Source organism: Amia ocellicauda, chromosome 9 (genome assembly GCF_036373705.1).
Source record: "Amia ocellicauda isolate fAmiCal2 chromosome 9, fAmiCal2.hap1, whole genome shotgun sequence".
Lineage (NCBI taxonomy): Eukaryota > Metazoa > Chordata > Actinopteri > Amiiformes > Amiidae > Amia > Amia ocellicauda.
In genome coordinates, this window is record NC_089858.1 from 33,888,945 (window position 1) to 33,909,576 (window position 20,632).

At 38.5% G+C, this 20,632-nt stretch overlaps 1 protein-coding gene across 1 annotated transcript; it reads left to right on the plus strand.

The window, feature by feature from the left end:
* The first annotated feature begins 811 nt into the window (after positions 1 to 811).
* Positions 812 to 16,396, plus strand: LOC136758328 (uncharacterized). Its single transcript, XM_066712576.1, has 4 exons — positions 812 to 1,119; positions 1,292 to 1,621; positions 15,575 to 15,889; positions 16,062 to 16,396. The coding sequence occupies exons 1-4, from the start codon at positions 1,062 to 1,064 to the stop codon at positions 16,394 to 16,396; spliced, it is 1,038 nt and encodes a 345-aa protein (XP_066568673.1). The 5' UTR covers positions 812 to 1,061.
* The last annotated feature ends 4,236 nt before the right edge of the window (positions 16,397 to 20,632 follow it).

Sequence of the window (20,632 nt, forward strand, 5' to 3'; positions counted from 1 at the left end):
ACACTTGTCATTGCTTAGATCTTTGTTGACTTTCAGCCTCACAAAATCATGATCTTCCAATTGTATTTTCTAGTTCTGAGTGAGTATGTTTTCTTTTTTCATTGCCAGTATTATTTAAACAAGAATTAATGTTTTTACAAATGCTGTTGCTCTTAATTTTAATCGTATTATCTCACACTGTATGTCTTGCAATTATTAACTGATATTTACATTGACAATTACAGTTGGGGTTGAACTGGGACCAGTACATGCAGGTATGTTACGGTTATTATTATTTTACTGCTGTATTTACTCATTCGGTGTGACTGAACCAGAGGCAGTATGTTCCTCCATGCTGCCCGAGACGTATACTTGTGCTGGATAGGATAGGATACATAGGATTTATAGCAATTGGAGCGTGCTGAAACTGTAACTGCACCGGTATTAATATAGTGACACAATCAGATAAAACAAAGAAATTCAATGCTTTTGTATCATTTTCATATGCTCTCTGTATCTGTTCTCTCCAGGGACAACATGCTCATTGGGATAGTGGAGCCTGTGAGGGTCTCATGCGATGTTGTAAAATTAAAAGCCCCAATATTTCAGTTCTTGCATCATCTTGTTCTAGAGTCAGTATGGATTGTTTATTGCTTCTCTCACAGATGCATCCATTTGTCAAACTTTGTCGTACTACAATATTTTATTATTATTAGTTGTAGCAGTAGTAGTAGAAGTAGTAATCTTATGAATTATTATCAATATTACTTCACTGTAAGTCAACACCACATGTAATTAACAGGCTTCCATGTGTTTGACCCACAGAATTGCGTACGACACTCTCTATTGAAGCAGTGCAAAAGCTCTTTAATATAGAAGACAGTGTTGTTTTTCGCTGTCAGTCTAACAAGGGATCACTCTGCCATTTATACACCGATGGAAGCCAAGTCCCTTTCAGATCAGTGCCATTCAGGACAGAGTACCAGCACTGTCACCTCTCTGTGTCTGCGGAGGAGCTGCTGGAGGAGAGAGGCTCTCAGCTCCGCACTGAGGTCTCTGTGAGCTGCGCTGTGGAACTGACGATGGATGGAGAACCAAATATTGTTCACTACAGTGACACTGTGACAGTAGAGATAGCTGGTGAGTCAGCTGCTTGTCACAATTTTAATGTCTGCAATTGTACGATATTATTATTTCAAATGTATTATGTTTTTTAGCAGACATGTCACTGTTAACTGAATTATATCATCACTTATTGTTTATATTTGAATAAAAAAAGCAGAGACGGATCTTCTGTTTGCATTTCCCACAGACAGGTTTAGCAAATTTGGAAGACCTCGTGTTGAAGTGGATCCCCAGCTTGTCAACGAAGACGACCTCATCCGAGTGCTCTGTCTCGCTGGGACAGGAATGCGCTGCTTCTTCTACAATGGCAACAACAAAATGCCATTCAATGCAGTGGTGTTCAATGAGACGTCAAAGGCTTGCAGCCTGACTGTGCTGGGGAAGGATCTGCCGTCAGAGAGACACAGAGGGAACAGCTCTGAGACCCTGCTGAGCTGTGCTGTGGAGGCGAAGCTCGGGGAATCCACAGTGAAGTCACGACGCAGCGAGAGCGTCAAGGTAGAGGTGGTTGGCAAAGGTTAGTGACAACATAAGACTATTAATTCTCCCCTTTATTTTTTTTGTTCACCCCTTTTATCATTTTAAATACTCACTCCTGGACTAAATCAATAATTAAACTTTGATCCATTCACCCTGCCAGTCCAGCCAAAGAAGAACATTTTGGAAAAAAAAATGTGCCGCATTTGCCAGGTTGGATTGGCAGACAGTTCAGAGTTCTGATTGAATCCGAGTCTCAGTTGAACATTTCAAACCACAGTCCAGATACTGTAGATTTGCTCTTGTGAACCGATCGCAGATTTCATTTAATGTGCAAATCATTCAGTGTTTTGTCTGGTCTGCAGGTCCGCGTGCAACTGAGGAGACTACAGTAGAAACTGGTGAGTTTACATTTGTCCTGTGTTAAAAAGGCAGGGCAATGAGATATTAACTCCATTGTAAGACTGCGGTGTTTGTGAGCTGTGCTGTTGATGTGAGAATGGAGGGACACAGTGTAAACTCACCTGGAAGCCAGAACAGGAGAATAGAGGTTACCAGAGGGTCTTCATCATTTACAGTGGCTCTCAAAAGTATTCACAACCCTTGTGGACTTTTCCACATTTCATTGTTACAACATGAAATCAGAATGGATTTAATCAGGAGTTTCTGCCACTGATCAACACAGCAAATGTCCATAATGTCGAAGTGATACATATCATCTTGCAGACTTCCAGGATTTCTCTGTACTTTGCTGCATACATTTTGCCCTCTATCTTTACAAGGTTTCCAGGCCCTGATGCAGAGAAGCATCACCATAGCATGATGCTGCACCACTGTGCTTCACCGTAGGGATGGTGTTCTCAGGATGGTGTGCGGTGTTAGGCTTGTGCCAAACGTAGTGCTTAGCGTTCAGGCCAAAAATCTTGATTTTGAGAAGGCTTCATCAGACCATACAATCTTCCTCCACTTGGTCTCAAAATCTCCCACATGACTTATGGTAAACTCTAGCTGAGATTTGATGTGAGTTTTTTTTCTCTCCCATATAGGCCACTTTTGTGAAGCACCTGGGCTATTGTTGCAATCTGCACAGTGTCTCCCAGCTAAGCTGTGGAAGACTGTAACTCCTTTAGAGTTGCCATAGGCCCCTTGGTGGCCTCCCTGACTAGTGTCCTTCTCACCCGGATACTCAGTATTTGAGGACGGCCTGATCTAGGCAGATTCATAGTTGTGCCATATTCTCTCCATTTCTTAATAATGGACTTTACTGTGCTCTGGGGGATATTCAATGTCTTGGAAATGTTCTTATATCCTACCCCTGATTGATTGTTGAAGAGCCTTATTCCGGATTTTCTTTGAATGATTTGGATTTTCATGATGTAGCTTTTGTTAGGAATTGTACTAACCAACTGTCAGACACCCCAGAGACAAATGTTTTCACCACAGCTCAATCAATTATGCATTCACGTATTTTCTGTTTTGTATTTGTAATTAATTTAGAACAATTAGCAGATTATATTTTTCACTTTGACATTATGGACTTTTTCTATGTTGATCAGTGGCAATGAGTCCAAGGGGGGTGAATACTTTTGAAAGCCACTGTATGCTTCTGAACCTGTAAAAATACATTGTTTTTGGTAGCACCACCAGAGGAGAATATATATATTGTTATAGATCTATATATATACACAGCATACACTGGATTCAGGTCATTTTAGGTCAGAAAGTTAGAAGTCAGAAAATCTGTTTGAATGACACTACAATCTTTCTCTGCAGCTCGCAAACAAATCAACAATTTCTTAAATTTTAATTTAAATTAATAAAATGGCATTAATAATGGTGGGGTGGTGAGGGATGGAGGCTCAGAGACAGACTGCAGGTACTAAAACAAGACTTTTATTTATAAAACAAAGGAAACAGGCACGAGGGCTGAACAAAAGACACCCCAAAACCCAAACTAATAAACAATACAAAAGACACACACAGCTGGTCAATGGACTTCACTCTGCCAAGAAACCCCCAAAACATCAAGCCCAAACAAAACAGCACAAGCAACACTGTGCTGACTCCCACACCCAACCCAACTCCACACCAACACTCACCCTCCTAAGGAGCTCCTGGGAGCTCATCAGGGTCAGGCAGGGACTGCAATTTTGGTGTCTGTGAGCTGTGCCGTGGAGCTGGTTATAGAGGGAAAAATAATACCCTCCCAGCACAGCAACAAGATCACAATAGAGGTGGAGGGTAAGGACACAGGGCTCTGTCTTCATTTCCTTTTCATAAATCTTTCACATTTTCAGTACATGTATATGAATAGTCTTAGCAGTGTAAACTGTCTCTGTGTTCTTGTGCTCTTCTAAAGTAATGACATCTTTATTTTCTATATAAAACTGCTGCTGCTTTTTTAGTGTATCACTTCCCTCCTAGATTAGACTTGACAATACATATTACAGGCTGGGGGTTCAAGATTTATGTGAGAATCACTAAATACTAAACTGCTCACTACTACTGATAAGAATACAGTGAAACTGAACACATATCTATTTATCTTGAACGATAATCCTGTGTTCAATAATACAATTGCACCAGTGCTTTACTCTCATAGCCTAGATGAGCTTTTGTTTTGTTACAACTCTTGAAGAATCAGACTTCTGGATGTTTCAGGTTAAATTAATAAAATGGTTTGTTTCAATATAAATGATTGTCTTCATAGACTGTAGAAAAAAGATTAAACACATGTACATTTCAATATCATAGAAGGTGCTGGGTATCGAAAAAGATCATACAATAAAAAGAAAGAAATACCTGCACACTTACTACAGCTCCAAAAAATAAAAAATATTTATTCAGCCCATGCTTCACGGGTTTTTAGTAACGTTTTGATCTACCAGAGATCTTCATCAGGATATGAAACACATTTGCAAACCGTCTGGTTAAATACACAGGTGATTAAAAACACAAATTATTAAATCTCATTAATGAGAGTTAATACACATCATCTTGACACAATTCCATCAAAATACCTGCTAACATAGTTTCTTTAATAATCATTTTAAGTTGATAAATACCACAAGACACCAGTGGCGGCTGGTGGGGCAATTTTCTGAGGAGGCTGAGGTGTAAATTGAAATTGATCATTAGCTATGACAAAACAATATTAGACTATCACCTTTTTTGTGATAATTAGGCTCCTATATGCAGATATTATATAAAGATTTGATAACTAACAACACATGAGCGAAGCCTAGTTCAGGCCTGGCACTCGGGCAGCGCGTCATCTCGCTCATCATTGTGTAGCTGCTCAGCCCATAGGTTCATGTACGATAAGGTGGCAGTATAGAAGTTGCACAGATACAGTGAGGGAAAAAAGTATTTGATCCCCTGCTGATTTTGTACGTTTGCCCTCTGACAAAGAAATGATCAGTCTATAATTTTAATGGTAGGTGTATTTTAACAGTGAGAGAAAGAATAACAACAAGAACATCCAGAAAAACGCATTTCAAAAAGTTATGCATTGATTTGCACGTTAATAATTGAAATAAGTATTTGATCCCCTATTAATCAGCAAGATTTCTGGCTCCCAGGTGTCTTTTATACAGGTAACGAGCTGAGATTAGGAGCACTCTCTTAAAGGGAGTGCTCCTAATCTCAGCTCGTTACCTGTATAAAAGACACCTGTCCACAGAAGCAATCAATCAATCAGATTCCAAACTCTCCACCATGGCCAAGACCAAAGAGCTGTCCAAGGATGTCAGGGACAAGATTGTAGACCTACACAAGGCTGGAATGGGCTACAAGACCATCGCCAAGCAGATTGGTGAGAAGGTGACAACAGTTGGTGCGATTTTTCGCAAATGGAAGAAACACAAAATAACTGTCAGTCTCCCTCGGTCTGGGGCTCAATGCAAGATCTCACCTCGTGGAGTTTCAATGATCATGAGAACAGTGAGGAATCAGCCCAGATCTACACGGGAGGATCCTGTTAATGATCTCAAGGCAGCTGGGACCATAGTCACCAAGAAAACAATTGGTAACACACTACGCCATAAAGGACTGAAATCCTGCAGCGCCCGCAAGGTCCTGCTGCTCAAGAAAGCACATGTACAGGCCCATCTGAAGTTTGCCAATGAACATCTGAATGATTCAGAGGAGAAGTGGGTGAAAGTGTTGTGGTCAGATGAGACCAACATCGAGCTCTTTGGCATCAACTCAACTCGCCGTGTTTGGAGGAGGAGGAATGACCCCAAGAACACCATCCCCACCGTCAATCATGGAGGTGGAAACATTATGCTTTGAGGGTGTTTTTCTGCTAAGGGGACAGGACAACTGCACCACATCAAAGGGACGATGGACGGGGCCATGTACCGTCAAATCTTGGGTGAGAACCTCCTTCCCTCAGCCAGGGCATTGAAAATGGGTCGTGGATGGGTATTCCAGCATGACAATGACCCAAAACATACAGCCAAGGCAACAAAGGAGTGGCTCGAGAAGAAGCACATTAAGGTCCTGGAGTGGCCTAGCCAGTCTCCAGACCTTAATCCTATAGAAAATCTGTGGAGGGAGCTGAAGGTTTGAGTTGCCAAACGTCAGCCTCGAAACCTTAATGACTTGGAGAGGATCTGCAAAGAGGAGTGGGACAAAATCCCTCCTGAGATGTGTGCAAATCTGGTGACCAACTACAAGAAACGTCTGACCTGTGTGATTGCCAACAAGGGTTTTGCCACCAAGTACTAAGTCGAAGGGGTCAAATACTTATTTCCCTCATTAACATGCAAATCAATTTATAACTTTTTTGAAATGCGTTTTTTTTCGGGATTTTTTTGTTGTTATTCTGTCTCTCACTGTTAAAATACACCTACCATTAAAATTATAGACTGATCATTTCTTTGTCAGTGGGCAAACGTACAAAATCAGCAGGGGATCAAATACTTTTTTCCCTCACTGTACGCGTACACTCACCATCCCTTGCTGTATTATTCTGTGCTTCTGCCACCCTCCACCATCCCCATCTCCTCCGTGTTGTCTGTATGTTGCTATCAATCAGGGGGATTTTTACTCTATTTGCTTCCTGTCTCATTTTCTATGTATGTGCTCGCTAATGCTAGAGGCAGGGAGTGCTTCATCTGTGTACATCCAGTCTGCCAAAGTCCAACCTATTTCCATGTCTATCGTATCAATAAATGGTCAAATCAAGACGTGAGTTTCTTGACTGAACTTAAATCTTGCCCATCACCAACACTTGTCAAAGTAGAAAATTATTAGAACAAATCACAGTGTTGTCTATAGACTATTATCAATCCAATACAATAATTTATTAAAGTGTGAATGGAGGGCCCCATTCGGTCTAACATTTCTACTCCCCTATTTGTAGATGAACTCCATCCTCCGCTCCTTCATTATCACAAATTTATAAATTAAAGTTCTACAAAAACTGCTCCGTCCTCCCTGTTATAGTGTAATACTAAGTTCTGGAGTTGGTCACCCAGCATTTTTTATTTCTAATTGCTGATCAAATGGTAGCTTTCCAAAATTATTTTGTAACAAATAATCCACACTAGCAATTACAGCCATGTTGGCTAAAGTGAGGTTTTGCCGCTCTCTCTCCCAACCACTGGCAGGCTTGTTTCAATGTTATAATGGAAGCTAATTGGTTTAGGAATGGGAGATCAATGCTTATTGGTTATTTATGCTGAAGGAGGCACAATTCAATTTGCCTCCCTTCTGCCTTTTCTGAAAGCGTTTTTGATGGAAACAAATGACGTTGCAATATTTGAACATCCATTCTAATTGGTCAATTTAGTAACGACAGGAGCCATTATGCTTTCAGCCTCCTCTGGCCTGCGTGCAATACGATCAATGAATATGGGCGTACGATATCGCCTGCGTATCTTGGAAAATGTAAAAGAGAAAAAATCTCTATATATATTATGGTCATCGTCATCAAGGTATGAACAATTTTGTAAGAAATTTTATTGCTTTAATTACGATCATTTCTGAGTAATTTTTAAGGAGGCTCAGCCTCCCTTGCCTCCTCTGACCAGCTGCCACTGCAAGACACAGGTTTAAATCATTAAGTCATGGCACAAGAAATCACACATTAATAAATACACAAGATACATGCAATTTAATTTAAACCAGTTAAACATCAGCAAGGGTTATTTTCTTGTATTTTTAAAGATTAATCATATCCCTAATAAAATCCATACAAGTTTACAAATATATTTTCCCACACAAAAAAGGTTTTAAATCAAATTCTTCATTAAGTCCTTTGGGAGACATTGTATTTAAATAGTAAATCCAAAATGTCTCTCAGCATAACAGAAATCAATGTCCCCCCCTTCTTGATGTCTTATGGCATTCAATCCCTATATATTTTAAGGATGCAATAGGGATGTTTTCTCTGTAAAAAATGTAGTGCCACTGCATTCAATAAGTCTTGTCTATGTATGCTGCTTCTGTGTTCGCTGATCCTAGTCTTAAGACTCCTTTTTCTTTTACCAATGTATGCTAGACCACAGGGACATTTAATCATATAAATAACATTTTGTGTATTATGAGTGATAATGCCTTTAATTGCAATATTTGTTACCAGATACAGGATGACAAAATGAGGAACATTTGTAGGTAAAGTTACATTGTGTACAGTGTCAACACTTATAATTACCATCAGGGATATCGCTAAATGCAGGGGCGGTCCTTGAAAATCTCTTTAAAAGAAGGGTCAGAATTTATGATGTGCTAGTGTTGTCTAATAACCTTCTTAGAATTGAGTCCTAAATATGAATATTTTTTAATACATTGTACTGGTTGAACATGTTCCATCTTTTCTTTAGGTTGTAAATTATCTGTGAGATAGAAATAAATTTATGAGTTGCCGCGTCTATACAGTCTTCATAGATCAACATGTTACATTCACAAACATAATAGGTTCTCGTGTTCCAGGTGTTACTGAGTCACAGTTCTCTACACCTGAGAGAGGTGAGTATCTGTCCGGGGTCAGAGAGTGTGCAGTGAGCTGCAGTGAGAGTTTTATACTGATGAATTGTATTCTTTATTTATCTATCTTGCACCTCAGGGCAAATTGCTGCATCTCTGTGGTGGGGGGCTGGCGCTGGACTGCTCCTGATGACTGCAGCAGTTCTGATCCCCTGTGTTCTCAGACACTGTGCGTAGATCTCCATCACTCTGACAGTACTGGCAGCTCTTCCCGCTCTGTGCAGCAGTCACTGTCAAACTGAAACTGTTTCTCATAGAGACGTTTCACTTCATATTCCCTGCTGTAATGTGTGAATACAAATCACTGTTCCCCATATGAAAATGCTCATTCTTCATTAATGGAAAGAAACCTTAAAAGAAACACAAGAGCTTCCTTTATGCTACAACACTTGTTGTTTTCTCTTTTTCAGGGAGAAAAGCTCAAGCTAGTGAAAGGTGAGGATCCACTTCTAGAATTCCTATAAACCTTGATAACAAACAGAATCAGTGATTTTCTAAATGAATCCTTGACAAAGGATTCCTTTCCATAACAGAAATCTCCATTAAAGAAATACATATTTTTATATTAATGGGTTATTTCCTTAAAACATGTATGGATCTATTTATTCATATTTAATTTCCCTTGCCTTAAAAGTACTATTTGATTTTCCATTTTGTCACCTGTTTAAAGACATACATGATTGTATATATATTTGCAAAAGTAAAAACATCACCAGACCCATTATATTATATTTAAACATATACATATATGTATTATATTTAAATATAATGGGTCTGGTGATGTTTTTACTTTTGCAAATTACAGAACAGAAGTTGATTAGTCTGTAGGTCTTACTCTATTAAATGTCTTCTTCAGCAGGATTCAGGGAAATGGATACACTTTGGATGTCTGTGAATGTAAGTAGTTGCAGAAAAGCCTTGACAGACTCCCGAAAAGTGTCATTCTGTGCATCGTGTGTTAAATATGCAGATTTGCAATCCTTGCTTTTATTGTTGTGTTTCAGATGCCACTATCACTGCAGTACAACAACAGCCTGAACCGGTAAGCAGATGCTTGAAAACATTTCTGAATTGGATATAATGAAAGATAATTATTTTATTGTCAGTTCCAACTGACGATGAGAAATTCACATGAACACCAAACAGCTGTTGCTAAACAGGTTACTTCCCTGCTGACAAACAAACAATTAGCCCATTTGAAGTCATATTTCACTGACAGTGTATTTATAGGTTAGCGCAACAGTCTTGGTTCATACACTCACTGGCTACAGGCAGGGTTTTTTATAGCAGTGGTTAAGTTGCTCTCAGATGCACTCAGCCTCTAAGAAACGTTTCCCCTTCATTGGTCTCCTCAGTGTCTACAGGAGGTCAACACCGAAGTGTTGTACAGCACTGTGCAATACAAAAAACACCCGAAGAACGTATCCAGAGAGATTCAGTTTCAAGAGCAATCTGAATACGCCACCACAATGTACTGAGGGAAAGTGAGTCAGAGACGACCCCCAAGAAGTGCGCCCCATGATCCAAGCAAGGAATAACGTTTTTTTTTTGGGGGGGGGGTGTGTGCACTGCAGCAATTTGCATGTTGTTGAATGGCTCAGCTCCTGTCCAGTCACATTCTGCAATGTGTTCCTGTTCTTCTGGACCATAGAAGTTGTGTGTTTAACATATCATCAGACTTGTAGTCGAGTCACCATAGTTTGGGTCCAAGTCCAAGTCCTTGACTTCCAAGACTCAAATCTGAAGTTGAATTTCACTTATGAACACTTATTATTAAGAGATAGCCCAAATTACAAAGATTAAAGCTTAGTTGTACTGTTTCTCCATTGGGACTTTATTGTTTATTTATGTTCCTAACATTATCAACATGAAAAAAATAAATCTAAACTGTGTAAGAGACCATTTCCACTGTACATTGTCCTAATGATATACTTAACTCTAGTTAATACAAGTAATCAAAAGAAAATGTTCTATACAAATACAAAATTGTTGTAGTCACCCTGCACAATGTTATATATTATTATACAATTATATAATGCTATTATATATAAAATTGTATTTATGACCTTGAAAACCTGTATGCCTTACACTTAAAAGAAAAAACAAATAATAATTTAACCCCAGTCTGCTACTTGCCCTAAACCAGACACAAACCTGTGGAATTAGCCCACTGACTCGTTAAACAGCAACAGATCCCGGGTGTAGCACTGAGGTGGTGAAATCCGACACAAATCCCATATATGATTTGACTAACAAAATATTGAGTCCCCACTCTGAGCAATATGCACACTAGTCAAACATGCAGGTCAGTGCAATACTTATGTAATAATTATGACACTGACAACAGGCACATAACATAATCAAACTTGCAGTTCAAAATAGCGACAGTCCCAAAACTATTTCTGATCGATTTGTATGCATAAATTAAAATAGGGGCAACCTAAGGACCACCTAAGAGACAGGACAAGCCCAAGAAAAAGGGAGTAACATTGATCCACAAATCAAAAAAAGATGCACTAAACCAATACTAGTGAAGCATAACCCGATTCCAAGATTGTTTTTTGCAACAATTGGCAAGGTTAAATTATAATGCTGATGGGCACTGAACCACAACTACTACATATGTACTATATTACTATATCCGTGTCTTTGAAGATTGTTGAAATGTGTAATTTAAGTTGGGGTAGATGTTATTTCAGCCTGTTTCTTGTTAAAGTTTTGCAATATTTGAGGGAAAAAATACAAACATTGGAATAACTAACATTTGTTTTCCCATATGAAACTCTGGTGTACCTGTGTCTGCAGTATTGGTCTTGTATACATACACTTTTTCCCCAAAGTACTTTACCATTGTATGAAGTGTAAGTTGTTCTCTGTTCAACTATACATGACAATACTATGTCTTTCAAGTGTGGTGAACACCTAACATTGTTTCTAACAGAGGAGGTGGACACGTCCAAGAACAACTCTATACATATAACATATTGTTGTCATTACCTTTTCAACCCCCCACAACTGAACAGCAGAAAGGAGGGAAAAGTGCAGCTATTTCTACAGGATTGGAAAGTGAGGGTCTTCTTCAGTCATTTGGGAAGGCAACTCCAGTACCTCACAGGAAGGGGGAAAAACATCTAAATTGCATTATGAAACCATAGACCTATACTGTAATGAGGTACTAAAGAATAAAACAAAACTTTTATTTTTGGCCGACACAATAAACACGTCATATATGAAATAACATATGGGACAACATGGCCAACAAAATAAATGACCATGGAGCATGTACAAGAAGAACACGTGACAGAAAAAATATCATAAACAAAAAAGTTTCCTTGTTTTGTTCTGCCTTTGCTGTTTGACCGCCCGTCTCCCTAAAGCTCCTGTCACTTGATGAAGCACGAGTGACACTGTTGACTGGCTCACCCCATGCTGATCCCTTCCTGGTCTCTGGAACGATCCAGAGTATCTAGGGCAAATTCCCAGTCCCATTTGAACTTTAATATGGACTGGTATGACAGGAGATCTGGTTGTCCTCTGAATCTTTTTAATCTCATCATTGGGCGAGTTAAGGAAAGACATTCTTAAAGATTCTTGGATTTGCCTTTGCTGACCCTCATTATGCTGTTGTAATATGCTGTTGGAGGATAATTTGTGCCAAAATAAACAGATAAAAAAATAAATATAATGAATGGAAATTTTCCTTAAAAAGCTAATTAATTAAATAAACATAATTAAAAAGACAAAATAAAAATGGAATCTAAATGTATCTAATTATGTATCTATTTTATGTATTTTGTATTTATCTATTTTTAAATTTTGTGACAAATTATCTTCCATAGTTATACAGCAGCCTTTATAAGTTAATATGCTGTGAGAGAAAATGCATTTACACCCCCATTTACTGCCAACACCACAGCCCCGTCCAGGATTTGTTCGAGTTAAGAACAGCTACAACGGGGTGTAAAACTAGGACAGAAAAACAGTCCTTCTTCGCACCTGAAATGTTTGATGAATCACTCCCTTTTCCCTACTTAGATAGGCAATGCTATGCAAATAAGGAAATTGTCTTTTTTTTGGATTTCTCAGATCGTGGAAAACAGCACGTATCCTCTTCAGAGTCCTCAGCGTCCTTTCAAATCTGTATATTACAGTAAGCAGCCCCAGTGTTCATACACGAGCTCACAGAGGATACAGTTTTGTTCCTGTCAGCAAACACTACTTTTAAAAGTAATTTGCTTTCGCTATCAATACAGGTAAAAATTGAGGAAATTGTACTTCGAAGGCCTGTAGGAATTTTCAAAATCTTTCCCCTCTTACTTGCTGGCTCCAGTTCTCTAACCCGCTCCCACACGGTAAAATTTTGCTGTGCTCTCTAACTCCTCCCCCACCTGCTCATCTGCCTGGAGCTCTGAAGGTGCTGGCAAAATATGTATTCAGCACTTGATTTTAACAACGCTACATTTGTGGTAAAATGAGTAAACCAATAAACCAGCAAAGCACTCTACGTCATTTCGTGGTTGAAATCAAGATGCGACGTGGATCAACAAGAATACAATTTCTATTCAACGTTTTTGGCAACAATTCATCAGTCGAAATGTACATTGCTTTCAGGTTGTTGTGAAAAGTGTAGATAACAACACAATATCTTCTCATGTACTTCCCCAAACCCAAGCTTTTTTCATGTGTGTATTTTCAGTGACATGCAGGAAATGCACAAACCCTTAAAGAGAAAAAGTTAAATAAAGCAGTTTATAAGAGTGTATGTATGAGTGTTTATATATAGTAGCATTGTAGGCTTTTTGCTATGTGAATTCACCAACCAAAACAACTAGGAAGGATTAAGAGGTAAAGCAACAGATTCATTCTGGAGTACTTCAGCTACATCAACACAGCTGAGCTGATGAATCCGAGGCGTATCAGGAAGGGTTTTCAGCTAATCAGCCAATCAGATGTGAGACAATAATTATTATTTGGTATAGTTAACCAAATGTTAAGGTTACTGTGCAGTGTATTTAGCCTGCTACTTTCAATAGTACACTGAACACCAGGATAAATTCATCAACGGTTTTACACCTATTTGCTATTTCAAACACTTTCCGTATTGAATAAAATACAACTTAAAATTAACATGCATGTCACCGCACATACAGTTTATTATTATTTATTAAGTGCTTTTACTGGAAGGTTTACATGTTTCATGCAAGTAAAATCATCATAAACCGTGTACTTAATACGTAATAAATAAATAAAAACATGATTACCATTTAATTTTTTTAAATTGATTACCTGTAAAAAAAAAAAAGGATTTTCATTCAAATCTATACACTAGTAGCTAATGTGACGTCATCTGTAAATTATGCAAATTAGCACCAACGAAACTTTGAACCTTCGGTAATGTGTCCCAAGCCTTTGAAGGTAAAAATGTACCCTTCAGGACAGCCCTACAAAGCATAGTGATTGTCCACACAACATCTTTCTGATCTTGATAGTGTTTGTTATTTATTTATCCTCATACTTTGTAAATAAATAATAGCATATGTTAAATTAAGTAGTAATAAATGATAAAGACCTGGCTTTCAACTATGTTGGTTTAGAATTGTTCGTGTGTGTCTGTGTGTGTTTGAGCTTTTACCACACATTTGATCGTATCATGTAAATGTAACATCAGAAAGCTGAGGGAGGGGGGGAGCTGGAGGCTGGAGTCAGTTAAGTTAATTCATTTTAACTGCAAGAGAGTTGAAAGTGCTCCAGTTGAGATGTGTACATTTGATTAATTATAAATCCACCAAAACTCATCAAGGGAAACAAAAACACTCTGCAAGAAGCAGAATGCTGTTGACAATAATGTGTACAATAATATTTACAATGTTTGAAAACATGTTTGAAGACTCTGAGAACTGATTCTCATTCTGGTTATTGACCAATTCTCTTTGCACAAACATTCAAAGGGTTCAATTTGAAAGCAGTTTTAAGAAATCTGAATTCCATCTCTCAAAAGCTTTCCGATAATGTTGACTCATGAATGTTATGTTCTCTGCTGCTGAAGCAGCTCTGTATACAAGATCAAGGCTTGGTTAGGGTTTACACTTCTCTGTTACATGAATACAAAAATGACTGTCACATGTGGTCCAATTCTTATTCAAGATAATGTGATCAGCTTCACATAAGTGGCTTGGTTAGTTTTCATTTCTGAAAACTTTAAAGGAAGACCACATCGTCTCAACTTTATCCAGCGTGTCTTTAGTTTTTTTCTCTCTCAGGTTTCCTGTTCTTCTTTATATGCCGGTCCACAGTTTTAGAGAAACACTTTTCATTTCTTACATCATTATTAACTTCCAGCCTCCCAAAATCATGATCCTCACAGTGTATTTTCTAGTTCTGAGTAAGTATGTTTTCTTTTTCTTTGCCATTATTATTTAAATATTAATTTATATATAAATATATTCATACACATACACACACACACACATTTATATATATATATATATATATATATATATATATATATATATATATATATATATATATATGTTATTATAATCATATTATCAATTGCAATGGTGAACTGACATAGACTCTTCTGTCACAATTACAGTTGGGGTTGAACTGGGACCAGTACATGCAGGTATGTTATATATATATATATTTATTTTTTTTGTTTGTTTTTGCTCATTCTGTGTGGACTGAACCAGAGGCAGTATGTTCCTCCATGCTGCCAGAACCATGTACTTGTGCTGGAGATTCAGTTTACATAGGATTTATACTAATTGGAGCGTGCTGAAAACTGTAACTGCACCGGTATTTATTATAGTGACACAATCAGAGCAAACAAAGAAATGCAAAGCTTTTGTATAATTTTCAGATGCTCTCTGTATCTGTTTTTTCAAACATTTTCTTACTACAATATTGTATCATTATTAGCAGTAGTAATTATTAATATTACCTCAATATAAGTCAACACCACATGTAATTAACAGGCCTCCATGTGTTTGACCCACAGAATTGCGTACGACACTCTCTATTGAAGCAGTGCAAAAGCTCTTTAATATAGAAGACAGTGTTGTTTTTCGCTGTCAGTCTAACAAGGGATCACTCTGCCATTTCTACACCGATGGAAGCCAAGTCCCTTTCAGATCAGTGCCATTCAGGACAGAGTACCAGCACTGTCACATCTCTGTGTCTGCGGAGGAGCTGCTGGGGGAGAGAGGCTCTCAGCTCCGCACTGAGGTCTCTGTGAGCTGCGCTGTGGAACTGACGATGGATGGAGAACCAAATATTGTTCACTACAGTGACACTGTGACAGTAGAGATAGCTGGTGAGTCAGCTGCTTGTCACAATTTTAATGTCTGCAAGTGTACGATATTATTATTTCAAATGTATTATGTTTTTTAGCAGACATGTCACTGTTATCTGAGTTATATCATCAGTTATTGTTTATATTTTTGAAAAAAAAGAAGAGACGGATCTTCTTTTTTCATTTCCCACAGACAGGTTTAGCAAATTTGGAAGACCTCGTGTTGAAGTGGATCCCCAGCTTGTCAACGAAGACGACCTCATCCGAGTGCTCTGTCTCGCTGGGACGGGAATGCGCTGCTTCTTCTACAATGGCAACAACAAAATGCCATTCAATGCAGTGGTGTTCAATGAGACGTCAAAGGCTTGCAGCCTGACTGTGCTGGGGAAGGATCTGCCGTCAGAGAGACACAGAGGGAACAGCTCGGAGACCCTGCTGAGCTGTGCTGTGGAGGCGAAGCTGGGGGAATCCACAGTGAAGTCACGACGCAGCGAGAGCGTCAAGGTAGAGGTGGTTGGCAAAGGTTAGTGACAGCATAAGACTATTAATTCTCCCCTTTATCGTTATAAATTCTCACTCCTGGACTACATCAAGAATTAAACTTCATGCACCCTGCCAGTCCAGCCAAGGTAGAAAATCTGGGCAAACAAAATGTGCCGCATTTGCCAGGTTGGATTGGTGGACGGGTCAGAGTTCTGATTGAATCCGAGCCTCAAACCAGAGTCCAGATACCGTGAATTTGCTCTTGTGAACCAATCTCAGATTTAATTTTATGTGCAAATAATTCAGTGTGTTGTCTTGTCTGCAGGTCCGCATACCACTAAGGAGAATGGAGTAGAACCGGGTGAGTTTAAGTACAAGGCAGGGCTATTATATTAACTCCATGAATCTATTAAAATTATAAAATGTATTGTTTTTCCAGGGTTATTATATATCGGCTGACCACAGAGCACACATAGTAAATAAACAAAAATGAAATTGTTCATGTTCGGTTAGTATTTTACATTCTTCTATTTTTTACATTTCTTTTAAAACAACAAACCAATTCAATTGTATCTGAAATTCTTAAGCTCCAGGCGTTAGTCCCCCTTATGTAGCATTACATTTAATTCAGATAAAAAAATCATGTGTCTCAATCGTTTTGTTCTTCTCCTGGGTTTCCTTTCCCTCAAAATTAGAGTCTACAACAGTAGCGTTAACAATAAATGTAAAATGTAAACTTTAGGTCCAGATTCTGTCCTTATTATTTGTGATATATTAGTTTGAGGGAAATTGGAAGTATCAGGATTTTAGGTTATTATATTGGTTTATGTAATTTACTTTATTAGCATTGGTTTTAAATAAATAATATAAATAAATAACAGGTATTCATTTTGTTTTTGCAGTAGTTAATACGTCCAGTAATTTCACCACCTCTGGAGTTAGTGAGTATCACGCCGTGCAGAAATTGTTGTTACAATATATTGCACAGTGAAACAACGTATTTTGGTCATGTCTTCAAATATTCATTAAATATATAATAGTAGTACTTTAAAGTACTACTGTGTAAGTTGTGGTCTTGAGAGCTGATGGTGTTTTTGGCTGTGTCCTCTGCTCTACCTGTCTACCTGCAGTGTTGTTTTCCAGGTCAGTCCTTTGCGGTTTCGATCGGGGCCGCTTCCGGGGTTTTCCTGTTCGTCCTTCTGGTTGTGCCCGTCAGCTGTCTCAAGCATAGTACGTCACTTCCTCCAGCCCTCCCAGTGTGCATCCCAGTGCCTACTTATTATTATTATTATTATTATTATTATTATTATTATTATTATTATTATTATTATTGCATTCTGTCGGACTCTATTATTTAACAAGATCACATTTGCTTTGTATTTCAGGGAGAAATAGACACAGACAGGACAGGTGAGTTTCATGTCCTATTGCATTGCATTGCATTTATTTAGCCTATTTGTTTATTTATTTCAACAAAGTCAAATGGGAAATACATAAATGAATGTTGAAATGAATAAATCAATGTAGAAATAATGTAATGAATAAATAAACGTTCAAATAAATACAGAAAAAAATAAATACATGTTGAAATATGGAAATAGATAAATGTCAATTAATTAATTAATTAAAACATATATTTATTCATGCATTTATGTATTTATTTCAACATTTGTGTATTTATTAATTTATTATTTTCTTTGTGTATTTATTTAAAATTTTGACATGGATAGTCCTCCATATCCCTGAACCACATTATTGAATAGCAGTTATAATTTGGAGAAGCTGTTTAAAAGCCTAATCACTTTATAATTGTTGTTCTACTCTGATACCATTTAACTTCAGTAAATTATATGTATATTATATATTATAGGTATATATTATATACATATATACACACACACACACACACACACACACACACACACACATATACACTCACCTAAAGGATTATTAGGAACACCATACTAATACTGTGTTTGACCCCCTTTCGCCTTCAGAACTGCCTTAATTCTATGTGGCATTGATTCAACAAGGTGCTGAAAGCATTCTTTAGAAATGTTGGCCCATATTGATAGGATAGCATCTTGCAGTTGATGGAGATTTGTGGGATGCACATCCAGGGCACGAAGCTCCCGTTCCACCACATCCCAAAGATGCTCTATTGGGTTGAGATCTGGTGACTGTGGGGGCCAGTTTAGTACAGTGAACTCATTGTCATGTTCAAGAAACCAATTTGAAATGATTCGACCTTTGTGACATGGTGCATTATCCTGCTGGAAGTAGCCATCAGAGGATGGGTACATGGTGGTCATAAAGGGATGGACATGGTCAGAAACAATGCTCAGGTCTGCCGTGGCATTTAAATGATGCCCAATTGGCACTAAGGGGCCTAAAGTGTGCCAAGAAAACATCCCCCACACCATTACACCACCACCACCAGCCTGCACAGTGGTAACAAGGCATGATGGATCCATGTTCTCATTCTGTTTACGCCAAATTCTGACTCTACCATCTGAATGTCTCAACAGAAATCGAGACTCATCAGACCAGGCAACATTTTTCCAGTCTTCAACTGTCCAATTTTGGTGAGCTTGTGCAAATTGTAGCCTCTTTTTCCTATTTGTAGTGGAGATGAGTGGTACCCGGTGGGGTCTTCTGCTGTTGTAGCCCATCCGCCTCAAGGTTGTACGTGTTGTGGCTTCACAAATGCTTTGCTGCATACCTCGGTTGTAACGAGTGGTTATTTCAGTCAAAGTTGCTCTTCTATCAGCTTGAATCAGTTGGCCCATTCTCCTCTGACCTCTAGCATCAACAAGGCATTTTCGCCCCCAGGACTGACGCATACTGGATGTTTTTCCCTTTTCACACCATTCTTTGTAAACCCTAGAAATGGTTGTGCATGAAAATCCCAGTAACTGAGCAGATGTGAAATACTCAGACTGGCCCGTCTGGCACCAACAACCATGCCACGCTCAAAATTGCTTAAATCACCTTTCTTTCCCATTCAGACATTCAGTTTGAAGTTCAGGAGATTGTCTTGACCAGGACCACACCCCTAAATGCATTGAAGCAACTGCCATGTGATTGGTTGGTTAGATAATTGCATTAATGAGAAATTGAACAGGTGTTCCTAATAATCCTTTAGGTGAGTGTATATATATATATATATATTTATATATATACACCGATCAGCCATAACATTATGACCACCTTCCTAATATTGAGTAGGTCCCCTTTTTGCTGCTAAAACAGCCCTGACCCGTCGAGGCATGGACTCCACTAGACCTCTGAAGGTGTGCTGTGGTATCTGGCACCAAGACGTTAGCAGCAGATCTTTTAAGTCCTGTAAGTTGCGAGGTGGGGCCTCCATGGATCGGACTTGTTTGTCCAGCACATCCCACAGATGCTTGATTGGATTGAGATCTGGGGAATTTGGAGGCCAAGTCAACACCTTGAACTCATGATTCATCAGACCAGGCCACCTTCTTCCATTGCTCCGTGGTCCAGTTCTGATGCTCACGTGCCCATTGTAGGTGCTTTCGGCAGTGGACAGGGGTCAGCATGGGCACCCTGACTGGTCTGCAGCTATGCAGCCCCATATGCAACAAACTGCGATGCACTGTGTGTTCTGATACAGTCGTCTAGCCATCACAATTTGGTCCTTGTCAAAGTCGCTCAGATCCTTAAGCTTGTCCATTTTTCCTGTTTCTAACACATCAACTTTGTGGACAAAATGTTCACTTGCTGCCTAATATATCCCACCCACTGACAGGTGCCATGATAGCAAGATTATCAGTGTTATTCACTTCACCTGTCAGTGGTCATAATGTTATGGCTGATCGCTGTATATGTATGTGTATATATATATACATGCATAATAAATCAAAACTGCACATTAGCAATGGAACACACAATGCTGGGCTTGGCTTAAATTTGAAACCTGTTTTATCTAGCCAACAGCTGCCACAGCCAATTGTCCTGATTAGTTGTATATGACTGAATTATAGGAGTTAGTCTCAAATGAATGCATCGATTAAAAAAAAATATATATAATAAATTATACAAATACCTATATATGTATATGTATGTGTGTTCTATGACTTTACAATTAGTTAATGCACTCATGGTTACAAATGCTCAAGTGGAGAGCGTATGATGGGGATGAATTGTCACGGGGAGTAATTATCACCGAGATAAATTGTCAGGGACGAAATTGATGTGCTCCCCAGAAAATTACATTTCCATTCACTGACAATAACTAAATACAAGATCTTCCCTTTG